The 14,087-nt window shown below is 50.2% G+C and overlaps 1 protein-coding gene across 1 annotated transcript in view; it reads right to left on the reverse strand.

Annotated features, from left to right (window-relative positions):
* Positions 1-675: 675 nt before the first annotated feature.
* The window catches only part of UMODL1 (uromodulin like 1), a 67,899-nt gene continuing 54,487 nt past the window's right edge, over positions 676-14,087 (reverse strand). Inside the window, exons 21-23 of the mRNA XM_050785683.1 lie at positions 13,624-13,708; positions 6,187-6,389; positions 676-1,110 (exon numbers count right to left, since the gene is read on the reverse strand). Of these exons, the coding sequence (XP_050641640.1) occupies positions 6,208-6,389; positions 13,624-13,708 (267 nt within the window). The 3' untranslated portion in view covers positions 676-1,110; positions 6,187-6,207. The remainder of the gene's footprint in view (positions 1,111-6,186; positions 6,390-13,623; positions 13,709-14,087) is intronic.

The following is a 14,087-nucleotide window of genomic DNA, read 5'->3' on the forward strand; positions in this document are numbered from 1 at the left end:
GATTCTACTTGATCGGAATCTGTGATCCACACGTATTACCCACTGTCATTCTTTACTGACTCTGAGAATATCCAGTAAATCAAAATACTCCTTTCCCCAAATGTTCTATATGAATGACAATTACATTCAACAAAATTAGTATCGTGGATTGAAAACTAAGGCCATGTTATAATTCTAAGTTCATTGAGGAAAAATACTCTACTTTCAGACGTGAGCTACCTAATACAACTCCAATTTATTTCAAATATAGTACAGAGCATTCTCTCTTAGGATGATATAATGGAGAAAAGTCTAGATTAAATACTGAGATTTTAGAACCATTTCTTGCTAATTCATTCTGTGACCTCAATTAAGTAACTCATCAGCTCCTCTGGTTTCTCATTGTGTAACGAGTAAATCACACCTCCCACTGTGGTCGGACTATATGAAAAAACGGCTGTGAAAATGCTTAGAAAAATGTGAAGAGTGATGTGCGCATATGTTATTTCTACTTATTAAAAAGGTTGTCACATTAATAGAGTGCCTTTTGAGCCACTGTTGTGTAAATAAAAGCAATACCTTGGTACGCAGGAGAAAAGTCAAAGATCCTAAACATCCACTAAAAATAACATTGGCAGTTTATTTCTAAGACTGACCTATTTTTAAAGGAGCGTCAGGAGCACTGTCGGGTCTCTCTGAGAATGTGAAATATTCTATATTTGCCAAAGGGGTGATGGACGCCAAGCGAGAGCAAGCCCGGGAGGGTTCGGTGGGCTGGTGTGGAGGGTCACAGGTCCGGGGGTCCAGGCTGTGGGGGTTGCATGGGTGGTGGTGGAGCCAGAGCACCCCCAGCACTGCCCCTGTCTCCCATAGCCCCTTCATCTGCCTGTGGGCTGTGGCTCCTCTAAGACCTACAGGATGGCCTGCCTCTTGGGGGCAGGTGGTGGCTGCTGTCATCCCCTCTGGGTTCACCCAGGCGCTGGCAGAGCACATCCATCAGAGCAGATCCCCGTTAAGTCTTGAAGAGTTAAGAACCGAGGGATGGGTGGAGGCGCAGAGAGACACTGGGGATGCTGGGGGAGCCCGCCAGGGAAGCTCCAAGGTTCTAGAGGCAGGCTGACTCACCGCAACCTGTGTGGAGAAAGAGGTCCCCTGGGTCAGCCTGCATGCAGGAAAGGTAAAGTTAATACCGAAAACCCCAGGAGGATGGGTAGTGGAGGAACCACCAACCCGAGGACCCCCCCCCCCCCCCCCCCCCCCCCCCCCACCAACCCCGGAGGACGAGGGGGGGGGGGGGGTGGGGCTGGGAGTGGGGTGGGGGGGGTGGGGGGAGGGGGGATTGGGGGGGGGGGGGGGGGGGGGGGCGGTGGGGAGGGGGGAGGTGGGGGGGGGGGGGAGGGAGAGGGGGAGGGGGGGGGACTGAGGAGGGGGGGGGGGGGGGGGATGGGGTGGGGGGGGGGGGGGGGGGATGGAGGGGGGAGGAGGGATGTGGAGGGGGGGGGGAGTGGATGGTGGGGGGGGTGCGGTGGGGGGGGGTGGGGGGGGGGAAGGGGAGGAGGGGGGGGGGGAGGGGGGTGGGGGGGGTTTGGGGGGGGGGGGGGTGAGTAGAGGGGATGGGGGGTGGGGGGAGGGGGGGAGGGAGTGAGGGTGGTGGGGGAGGTAGTGGAAGGGGGGGTGGGGGGAGGAGGAGGGGGGGGTGGGGGGGGGTCAAAAGGAGCCTAGCACATATAGTAAATACGTGGCATCTATGTTTACTGGAGAGGGACAGATCAAGCCCCAAATGAAAAGGCAGCCACTCCCAGGGTGCCCAGTGGAACGGCGGCCGTGGGGCTGTGCCTGTTCTCGGGTGAGTGACGCTCCCACCATGCCGACTGGTGGGGGTGGCTGGTGCAGATACCCGAACCAGACGAGCACACCTGGGGCCCCTGCACCTTTGCACCATCCGTGGAGAACCCACCAGGACACTGGGAACATCTCTGAGTGGGGCTGCCCAAGGGTCAGCCTGGTGGGGGTGGGCGGTTTGGCTGATGGTTTTCAAAGGGCAGATGTCTGCAGGAACTTTAGAACTAGTGAGACAGTTCTCACTGCAAAAGACAGGAGCTCCAGGAGAACAAAGAAAGATGAGAGGCCAATTCTCCCTTGAATGTTTTAATTTCGAGGAGGGGGACATTCAGCGTGACCTTGGCACCAACCCACCAGATTTCCTTAGAAAGCTAGCAGGACAAGTGTTGGCCTCGTTGCTGGGATTCACATCTTAAATATTAAGTAAAAGGCACTGACATTTCCTCATAACTCTATCTAGGGAGGTGACTGGCCTCTAGCACTGGCCTCATCTATGCTATAAGGGTTCTGAGACCCCAGAATAATGCGCATGTTAGTTACCGGGAGTCCTGGCAGGAGAGAGGAGTAAGACAAAGCTAACACAAGCGTCCGCCTTGCATGGGCAGAATCACATCCACAAGCGGGTGGCGTTTTCTCTGAGGGAGTTGCCCAACAAGGGCAGCATGGAGGTTGCCTTTTGGAAATGTGTGCTGTAGTCTGGGTTTTGCTGTGTGACCTGGGAGGATTTGCTTGCGTTCTCTGGGCCCCATTTCCTCATTTTAAGATTGGAGCCAGTGTCTACTACACTTTGCTGTGTTGTTTCAAAAATCTGTTATCTCAAGAAAATAAGCACAGGGAAAACGGGCTTGCCTGGGGAAACTGTCAGCCCGACAGAAAGGGAGCAGGCTGGTACTGACAGTGTCCCCTGCCCAGATGGGAGGCAATGGCATTGGTGAGGAGGGGGTCTTCATGGCCCAAACCCCATGGGCCCCAAACCAAAGGCCAAAAGCTACCATGCTGAGGAAGCTTATGTATTTTTCACCATTAGAGTGTAAAGTTGAACTGAAACTTCACTGCTGTTCCCTGCCCCTTTGGGATCCTCAGAGGTGGCTGAGGACCCAGACCACAGCTGAGCAGCAGCGCCTGGCTCCCTGGGAGGCTCAGGGGTCCTGGGAAGGTTCCTTCCCTGATACCACAACAGTTTCTGCCTCTAACTGGGACACCTGGTGCCTCTACTGCAAGAATTAAGAATTATGGATTCTCTTGCACAGCTGCTAAAATACAAATTCTCCAGGTCACTGATAAAGCGGAAAGGCAAGGGGCATTGTTCTAAGGGTCCTTCAGTCATGTGAACACTAGCCTAAGAGAGGCTCTAAGCTTGGCAGCTCAGAGAGCTGACCCTGGAGCCAAACGGAAATCCCATGCAGCCCAGCTCCACCACCTCCTGGCTACATGACCTGGGACATCTATCCCTTCCTGCCCTGGATTTCTAACTATAACACAGGATGCTAATAACAGCACAACCTCACAGGGATGTTGGGAGACAACAGACATTGTCAGTACCAGACTGCACCTTCTTCATTGGGCAGGCAGCTTCTCCAGCCAAGCCCATCTTCCTGTGCTCAGGTCCTTATTTTCTTTCTTTCTTTCTTTCTTTCTTTCTTTCTTTCTTTCTTTCTTTCTTTCTTTCTTTCTTTCTTTCTTTCTTTCTTTCTTTCTTTCTTTCTTTCTCTCTCTCTCTCTCTCTCTTTCTTTCTTTCTTTCTTTCTTTCTTTTTTTGAGACGGAGTCTCACTGTGTCACCTGGGCTGGAGTGCAGTGGCACAATCTCGGCTCACTGCAAGCTCCACCTCCTGGGTTCACGTCATTCTCCTGCCTCAGCCTCCTGAGTGGCTGGGACTACAGGCACCTGCCACCATGCCTGGCTAATTTTTTGTATTTTTAGTAGAGATCGGGTTTCACCGTGTTAGCCAGGATGGTCTCCATCTCCTGACCTCATGATCCGTCTGCCTCAGCCTCCCAAAGTGCTGGGATTACAGGCGTGAGCCACCGTACCCAGCCCCTTAACAGATTTTTGAAACAACACAGCAAAGTGTAGTAGACACTGGCTCCAATCTTAAAATGAGGAAATGGGGCCCAGAGAACGCAAGCAAATCCTCCCAGGTCACACAGCAAAACCCAGACTACAGCACACATTTCCAAAAGGCAACCTCCATGCTGCCCTTGCTGGGCAACTCCCTCAGAGAAAACGCCACCCGCTTGTGGATGTGATTCTGCCCATGCGAGGCGGACGCTTGTGTTAGCTTTGTCTTACTCCTCTCTCCTGCCAGGACTCCCGGTAACTAACATGCTCATTATTCTGGGGTCTCAGAACCCTTATAGCATAGATGAGGCCAGTGCTAGAGGCCAGTCACCTCTCTAGATAGAGTTATGAGGAAATGTCAGTGCCTTTTACTTAATATTTAAGATGTGAATCCCAGTAACGAGGCCAACACTTATCCTGCTAGCTTTCTAAGGAAATCTGGTGGGTTGGTGCCAAGGTCATGCTGAATGTCTCCCTCCTCGAAATTAAAACATTCAAGGGAAAATTGGCCTCTCGTCTTTCCTTGTTCTCCTGTTGGCTTAGATGGTGGGCAGTTGATATGGCGTGGATCTGTGTCCCCACCCAAATAAGGAATCATGTTGAATGTGATCCCCTTGTTGAAGGTGGGGCCTGGTAGGAGGTAGTTGGATCATGGGATGGATCCTTCATAAATGGTTTAGCACCATCTCCTTGGTGCTGTCTCATGATAGAGTTTTCATAAGATCTGGTTGATTAAACGTCTGTAGCACCTGCCCTGACCCCTTCCTCCTGCTCTAGCTATGGGAGAGGTGCCTGCTTCCCCTTGGCCTTCCGCCATGATTGTAAGTTTCCTGAGGCCTCCCAGGAAGCCGATGCCGCCGTGCTTGCCGTACAGCATCTGTAGTCAGCAGTCTCACACGCTGCCAGATAAGCCTCGTGAGTGCTTCTCTTCTTCTTTTATTATTATTTATTTATTTTTGAGGCAGGGTGTCCCTCTGGAGTGCAGTGGGGCAGTCTCAGCTCACTGCAACCTCCACCTCTTGAGCTCAAGCAATCCTCCTAGCTCAGCCTCTGAGTAGCTGGGACCACAGGCATGTGCCACCACACCCAGCTTATTTTTGCATTTTTTGTAGAGATGGAGTCTTTCTGTCTTACCCAGGCTGGTCTCAGACTCCTAGGCTTAAGCGATCTTCCTGCCTTGGCCTTCCAAAGTGCTAGGATTATAGCCATGTTCTTTTTTTAGAAAAATCTCAAAATTTGGCCTTGCACGGTGGCTCACGCCTGTAATCCCAGCACTTTGGGAGGCTGAGGCGGGTGGATAGCCTGAGGTCGGGAATTCAAGACCAGCCTGACCAACATGCAGAAACTCTGTCTCTACTAAAAATACACAATTAGCAGGGCATGGTGGTGCATGCCTATAATTCCAGCTACTCGGGAGGCTGAGGCAGGAGAATCGCTTTAACCCGGGAGGCAGAGGTTGCGGTGAGCTGAGATCACGCCATTGCACTCCAATCTGGGCAACAAGAGCAAAACTCCATCTCAAAAAATAAAAAAATCTGAAAATCTTTACAGAAGTCACAGTCTTGGCATTTCCCACTGAAGGTTTATACCAATGATACTGCCCTCCATAATGCTCGTCATTCATTTGTGGTGAACTATGTGCAAGCCCAGGAGAAACAAAAGTCCACAGGGGCAGATCAGAGAAGCATCTTCAGCCTCAAAAGGACATACGTAAGTTGGGGATGTGGGCCTGAGTAGCAGTAGCAAGGTGTGGGGGATCCACTGTGGCATCCACACCACACGTGACTATCCCTGCGAGTGCCAGGTTTCAGGGACACTCGGCTGAGGACGATCATTGGGATCCATCAGTGATCGAGGGCGTCGGACCCCATAGCGGGGCCTCTTGGGCATCTTCCCATTTGAATGTCACACCCTCTATACGGCCAGGACTGTTACCATGATTTCTTTTACAAATGATGAAACCGAGGCACCGAGAGGCTCAGGACCTTGCTTAGGCGGCCCAGAGAGTGGGTGGCAGAGACGGGATTTGTGGTAGGCCCCTGGGTCCTGCGGTCACTCACATAGCACTGCCGCTGGTATCACGGAGCCAGTCCAGTGGGTGTGTGAAGCGACTGAACCTTCACCAGTCTGCCTGTAGTTTCCCCTCTGTGCCTGCTCATGGTTGCTTTCTCAGAAGGGAGGCTGCACGCCCCATAAAGGCCCACAAAACACAGACACATACACAAATCTATCCTTGGCCGAATCCCGCTCTGCCGTCCCCATCACCGTGGGTGGCCAAGGCAGATGCCCCCACTCTGCACCCACCTTCCTGTCAGCCTGCGCCTCCTATTCGTAGAACCCCTGGTAGTTGAAGTTGTCGGACTGGATTTTAAAGTTGTATCTCCCATTCATTCTCCGGTAGTGCACAATCAGAAGGGTGGCTGCCCCCGCCACCAGCGTAAAGATGGCCACCACAAGGAGGACCACATAACTGGCATCCAGGCCTGCTTCTGCACGTGGAGGCTCACCTGGGGGAGGAGGCAGGCACAGGTGAGAGATCTGCCCAAACAGGAGCAAGGCGATGGAGCAAGCCCTCTACCCGGATCTGGGGCTGATGGAGCTGAAGCATGGGGAGTGCAAGGCCCACGTGTGCACCCGTGTGCCTGTGGGTTACCAAAGGCGAGGCAGGTGTCCAAGCCCAGGACAGCATTGCAGTAAGGACAGCGCAGCCTGGGGAGGCCTGGGCCACGAGGGTGGGATGTAATCCCAGCTACTTGGGAAGCTGAGGCTGAAGAATAGCTTGAACCCGGGAGGTGGAGGTTGTAGTGAGCCGAGATCACGCCACTGCACTCCAGTCTGGCGACAGAGCAAAACTCCATCTAAAAAAAAAAGAAAGAAAAGAAAGAAAGAGAGAGAGAGAGGAAGGAAGGAAGGAAGGAAGGAAGGAAGGAAGGAAGGAAGGAAGGAAGGAAGGAAGGAAGGAAGGAAGGAAGGAAGGAAGGAAGGGAAAGAAAGAAAGAAAAAAAGAAAGAAAGAGAAAGAAAGAGAGAAAGAAAGAAAGAGAAAGAAAGAAAGAGAGAGAGGGGAAGGAAGGAAGGAAGGGAAAGAAAGAGAAAGAAAAAAAGAAAGAAAGAGAAAGAAAGAGAGAAAGAAAGAAAGAAAGAAAGAAAGAAAGAAAGAAAGAAAGAAAGAAAGAAAGAAAGAAAGAAAGAAAGAAAGAAAGTGGATCCTAAAAGACATGAAGACAGGGATTCAAATAGCTACTTGCACACCCATGCTCACAGCACCAGCCGCAGGGTGGCAACAACCCAGGTGTCCGCCAGCTGGTGCCTGAATCAACACACTGTGGCCCACCGTGCAATGGAACGTGACACAGCCGTGAAAGGAATAAAGCACTGACCTGCGGCAACACAAATTAACCTTGAAGACGTCACGCTGAGTGAAAGAAGTCAGGCCCCAGAGGCACCTATAACATGATCCTGTTCATAGGAACTACCCAGAACCAGACAGAAAGCAAATGAGGGACTTTCGGGGACGGGCAGAAGGCGGATGGGGAGGGACTCGTGAGTATGAAGTTGCGTTTAGGGCGAGGAAAATGTTTAGAAACTACAAGGAGTTGGTGGCGATACAACTCTGTCAATGCACTAAACATCACTGAGCGGTTTACTTCAACACAGTTAGCTTGAGGTTATATGAATGTCATCTCAGTTTCCTTTTTTAAAAACTGTGCTACCTGAGAAAGATGCCAGCTGCCTGCTGGCTCTCTGGCCGGCCCCCATCAGCCCAGGGGCAGACGTGACCCTCTGCCCACCGTGCGTGGGTGTAACTTGTTGTCAAGGGCATCTATAGCCAGGTCACAGCTACATCCTGCACCATGCAGTCCCCTCCGTCTCGGGGTGTTCATCCCCACGTATCAGGAAGGTCTGCTTTGGAAAGAGCCTTTCTATGCAACCAGGAGCATTTGAGATCCCATTTGCATTCCCTGTATTGATTTCCGGGCAGTCTGCCCAGACTGGACACTGCTGTATAGCATGGGGGTGTCACCATCAGCAAAGCTGTCCAACAGTGGCACTGGGGGATCCCTGGGGTGCTGAACATAAGCCAGCTAGAACCACACCACTCCTCTTCCGGAGAGAGGAACAGGGAACACCTCCCCCGCTCCAGCCAAAGTGACTCCAACCTCCCCAAGCAACTGAGGCCCCCAGATCCTGGCCCGCCACTTCTCCAGACAACTCCTAAATCATCATGGCCACTAAATCCAGCCCCCAGGGGCTCTATAGTGGACCTTCCTCCTGTGCCTCCAGAGACAGGCCACCTTGCCAGTACAAAGAGTGGGGGGTGCCGCCCTGAGGATGCTGTAGAGGAAGACCAAGGAGACCCGCTTCTCCTGGCCACTTGCAGCCCGGAATGGCCCCAGACTGTCAGCCCCGGGAAAGACCCAGCCGTGTTCATTCTCCGCCTCTCCAGCTAGGTTTCTGTGACCTGCAGCTGCGTGCTCCGAACTGAACCACTAGCTAAGGGCTGGCCACAGGAGGTCCGCAGGCCAGTGCTGCCCACTGACTGACACCAAAGTCCAGGAATGGTTACTCCCCATGGCTGGATTAGCTAGAAGTGGAGAGCAAGCCCTGAGAACTGTGGATGGTAATTTCCCACAGTCATTGGCAAGGCATCCGGCCAAACAGGGCATCTTGCTGTTCAGGGAGGCTCCAGGCATGTGGCGTGAGTTGCGTATGCATCATAACCGCTGGACCACACACCAGTCCATGATGCAGGGAGATGTAAATGATGGCAGAGACTCAGCAATGGCTGCTTTTGTAAAGGGGGATATAGCCCAGTGAGGGAAAGGGAAGATGGCATGTGGGGCTTAAAACCTAGATGATGGTTTGATGGGTGCAGCAAACCACCGTGGCACGTGTACACCTATGTAACGACCTGCACGTTCTGCACATGTATCCCAGAACTGAAAGGAAAATAAAAAATTGCCAGGCACGGTGGCTCACACCTATAATCCCAGAACTTTGGGAGGCTGAGGCGGGCGGATCACAAAGTCAGGAGATTGAGACCATCCGGGCCAACATGGTAAAACCCCCATCTCTACTAAAAAAATACAAACAAACAAAAGAATTAGTCAGGTGTGGTGGCGCATGCCTGTAGTCCCAGCTACTCAGGAGGCTGAGGCAGGAGAATTGCTTGAACCCGGGAGGCAGAGGCTGCAGTGAGCCGAGATCACACCACTGCACTCCAGCCTGGGCAACAGAGCGAGACTCTGTCTCAGAAATAAATAATTAATTTTAAAAATTAAAAAAGAACCTGGGTGCAGAGGAAACAGGGCCCTTCCAGGACCACCGCCTGGGGTCCTCAGTCTCCTCACTACTGAGTGGCCTCAGTAATTGCCCCAGGCCCTTTCTGCTGGGACACAGAGCACTCCCTGGACACTATCCTCGAGCTTTCTTGGCCATTTAGCACAGGGACATGCTCATGAATATGAAATAACTAGGCCAGCTAGGAAAGGCCATGGAAGGTTTCCAAACACTGAATATGCAAAAATTATGATGCTGATATACTATTTGTTGGTAGCAGACATTCCGGGAAGATGCCCAAAGGGATTCTTTCTTAAATTGTCAATACACAGGGTTGAATTGTGAACCCCTCACCCCCTGCAAAAACAGATATGTTGACACTTTGGGAGGCCAAGGCAGGTGGATCATGAGGTCAAGAGATTGAGACCATCCTGGCCAACGTGATGAAACCCCATCTCTACTGAAAATACAAAAATTAGCTTGGCGTGGTGGCACACACCTGTAGCCCCAGCTAGTCTGGAGGCTGAGGCAGGAGAATTGCTTGAACCCGGGAGGCAGAGGTTGCAGTGAGCCGAGATCACGCCACTGCACTCCAGCCTGATGACAGAGCGAGACTCTGTCTCAAGGGAAAAAAAAAAAGAGACAAAACAAAAAACATATATGTTGAAATCCTAACCCCTAGTACTGTGGGGCATGGCCTTATTTGGAAATGGAATTGTTGCAGATTCAAGTAGTTAAGATAAAGCCACACTCAGGTAGAAAGGCCCCTAGTCCAACATGACTGGCGTCTTTATAAAAAGAAGGCCACGTGCACACAGGGCACAGACTGGAGGGAGGTAGCTGCAAGCCAAGGTCCACCAAAGATTGGGCGCATCCAGCAGAAATGAGGTAGGGGCAAGGGAGGACTCAGCCTTACAATGTTCTGAGGGACTGGGGCTTTGCCAGCACCTTGATTTTGGATGTCTGGCCTCCAGAACTGGGAGAGAACAGATTTCTGTTGTTTAAGCCACACAGGCTGCGGGACTTTGTTACGGTGGTGCCAGGACATCGTGAGTGTGATGTGAGGGCTGGGGTGGAGGGAAACCTCAAAATGAAGCCAGCCCAGTCCCCAGGGGACAGGGAGAGGACAGCAGGTTATGAATAGCCTGGATCTGCACTCGCAGGCCCAGCTCATGCGGGCACCAGCTGTGGGAGCTTAGGCACATTCCCTAAAATCTCTGAGTTCTTCTCATTTCTTCCCTGAAGTGGAGCTGATGGTGATGGCAGGGACAAAGCATGGGAGCTCAGAGGCCGTGGATAGTGGTGAGGTCCTGAGGAACCTGTCTGCCAGCCTCCTCTCACCTCTGCAGTCTCCAACAGCGTTTCTGTTAATATACACTATTAAAATGCAGTGAAGTCCCCACCAACTGGGAGATTCCATGTGTCTAAATGATTCTGCTGTGTATTTGTATGATAATCATAGATCAAGCAAAAGCTACTAACACAATGAGAAAGAATGTTGAACAACATGAATATCTACAGTCCTTGTTCTTGAGTCTGAGTAATTACACCCCTATTACATTCGGTACTTCCTGCCTTGGTTATGCCAGTGTAGTGCTCTACTGGTTACAAGTGAAAAGTAGCACTTAATCAATAACTTCTATGGGCCAGGCTCTTTATGAAGTAGGAATTATTATTATTCCCTTTTCACAGATGAGGAAAATAAGGCACAATTCACATGCAGCATGCACAAAGCCACAAAATTGTTAAGTGTCAGAGCCAAGTTGTGAATCCAGGGAGTCTAGTTTCAACCTCACAAATCTTAGCCTCACAAAGGATTCTTAGTTACCGTCAGACACTCACAACAACCTTATGAGGTAGGCAGGGCATGTTGCAAAGAAAAATCAGAGTGTCTGAAACATAGTAGATGAATGAATTCATGAATAAGTAGGTGGATGGATGAGTGAGTGGATGGATTAATGGACAGATAGATGGATGATGGAGGATGCATGGATAAATGGATGGATGGATGAATGAAGGGATGATAGAAGGATAGATGATAGATGGATGGATGATGATAGATAGATGGATGACAGATGGATAGATGGATGATAGTTGAATGAATGGATGGATGGATGATAGATGGATGGACGGACGGATGATGGATGGATGATAGATGGGTGGATTAATGAATGAGTGGATGGATGGATGATCAATGGATAGATCCATTGATGGATGGATGATAGATGAGTGGATGGATGGATGATAGATGAATGAATGGGTGGATGAATGGATGACCAATGGATAGATGGATGGATGGATTATAGATGAGTGGATGGATGAATGGATGGATGGATGGATGATAGATGAATGCATGACAGATGAAGGATGGTAGATGGATAGATGAATGAATGGCTACATGCATGGATGGATGGATGGATGGATAAATGATAAATGGAAAGATGAGCAGATAGATGTATGGGTGGCTGATGGATGAACCACATAGCTCATAAGTGTCAGAGCCTATAATCAAACTCAGGTGTCCCAACTCTGAGTGTAGTGCTTTTCTTCCCTAGTTATGACATTCCCTATAATATCAATGAATGAAGGAGGAAGTTTAATTTCTATTCATGAAAGAACACATTATCTATTAATGAGAATGTATTTCACACATATGCTATTTCTTATAGTGTTAAAGAAATAGGTTGACCCGTTCTTCCCAGCAATTTAAGAAAATGAAGAGTGAGGAGAAGCAGGTTGTCCTAGCACCTTGACCAACAGTCACCTGATGACCAGCTCAGGGGCCTGGGACACAACTCTGAGATTCTGAGTGTGTAGTCCTGGGGTGTGGCCTGGGACCTGTGTCTACTTTTTCAGTTTCCCAAATGCTTTGGATGAGAACCAGCAGTTCCGTCACCGGCCAAGACTTCCCTCCTCCTATTCCTCAGCTTCATGGCCAAGACCTGAGCAGCATTCAGATTCCGGTTCACACCCTGCATCCAAACCTCGGAAGTTCTCATACAGGGAGAGAAGGGAGGGGGTCACCACGATTAGGGAAAAAAAACAACAAAAAAGGAAAACCAACTAGGATTAGGCTAAGCAGCAAGAAAGAGAAAAAAAAATCAAAATAGCAGTGGCTTAAAGCACATGGAAGTTTCCTTCTTTCTGTCATAAAAATGGGGGCCATGCTGGGCACAGTGGCTCACACCTGTAATCCCAGCACTTTGGGAGGCTGAGGCGGGCAGATCACGAGGTCAGGAGATCGAGACCATCCTGGCTAACACGGTGAAACCCCGTCTCTACTAAAGATACAAAAAATTAGCTGGGCATGGTGGCGGGTGCCCGTAGTCCCTGCTACTTGGGAGTCTGAGGCAGGAGAATGGCGTGAACCCGGGAGGCGGAGCTTGCAGTGAGCCGAGATCGCGCCACTGCACTCCAGCCTGGGTGACAGAGCGAGACTCCGTCTCAGAAAAAAAAAAAGTGGGGGGTCAGAACCCAGGCCTGCCTTGGCCACTTGCCCACAGTGTCCTGGGGAAGCCGGATCCCTCCACGGACTGGGCCCCATCGCCCTAAAGAAGAAAGAGGTAGAGGACAGGCACAGACGTCTTTTAAGGAGGGTGCACCGCTAAAAGTTGTCACATGACTTTCCCACTTAGATCTCATTGGCCAGAACTTACTTACATGGCCGCACTTAGCTGCCAGGTTGGAATTACAGTTTTTATTCCTGGCAGCCACGTACCAGCAAAAGCTGGGGTCGCTATTCCTGTGAAAGGGGAGGAGAACAGATACTATGGGACAACTAGTGGTGTCTCTCTTAATACCCAAAGCACACAATTTCCCCCAAACCAATGTATTTTTTTCAAAATAAGATGATGGACTATACAGAAAATAAAATGTTTTTCTGGAAAATTGATGTGGAGTTTTGAAAATACATGCAATGTAATTGGCTGATGGAAGTTTTAAACTGAGGATGAACAGACATGCCATTTTTTGCATCTTTTGAATAAAATAGCTTTTTCTTGTGCATGCATTTGTGCGTGCGTGCACACACACACACGTTGACATGGTCTGATTATAGCTTGCGTTCTTATCTCTTAACAACCCACTGGGTGTATCATTTACCCAGTGTCAGAAAACTTCACCAGCTTGATATTATGCAGCTCAAAACATTTCATTATGTAACTTTGTGCCTGGCCTTTTGAAGTCTCAGTGTTTCCATCTGTAGCATGGGTACAGTAATAGGTCGTGCTCCTAGGGTTGCTGAGAGGATCATACTACATTCTGCATGTGAAGAACGTAGCGCCAGGCTGACACATAGCAGCTCTCAGTGAAGAGTAACTATTAGTATTTCTATTATTATAAGCCTCTTAGAAGTCTCTCAAGAGTTCTGCATTTCAAAACAGTTGCTTTTTTGTTTATATGCTGGTGAAAAGGAATTGGTTGCATCTTTTCTTTTGTTGTCTAAACCAAGTCATCAACTCACCTTCAGACCTGACGAGGGGTCCCCAGGACATCTGGTGTGTGGCAGAGGTTTCACTAGTTTGCAGCAACCGAAAGTTATTGCAATTCTGGTTTTTTCCAAGGAGAGAAACATCAAATTAATTGAACACCACTTACGAAAAAGGAGCTACTATCAAGGATGCTAATGTGATTCATGCGATTTTATCCTGCTAGAAGTTGCAAGGCAAGGGGGCTAAGATTAGACAGAGGAGTGGGAGACCCGGTGAGACCAGGGTGGTGGGTCCTGGTGCAACAAGAGGCAGGCCCAGGCGGCAGCGGGGAAGGAGGCGAGGCCTGAAAGAGCAGCAGGCTGGAAGAGACCCCTTGAGCTGCTTTTGGTTCCTAGAGCTGCTTCCTTGGGTCCCTTGAGGACTGTGTCTTGGTCACAGCCCTAAGAGTCCCTCTGTGTTCTCCAAAGGCTGCTGCAGCCATTTGCTCCCCTCTACC

The sequence above is a fragment of the Macaca thibetana genome, chromosome 3 (genome assembly GCF_024542745.1).
Source record: "Macaca thibetana thibetana isolate TM-01 chromosome 3, ASM2454274v1, whole genome shotgun sequence".
Taxonomy (NCBI): domain Eukaryota; kingdom Metazoa; phylum Chordata; class Mammalia; order Primates; family Cercopithecidae; genus Macaca; species Macaca thibetana.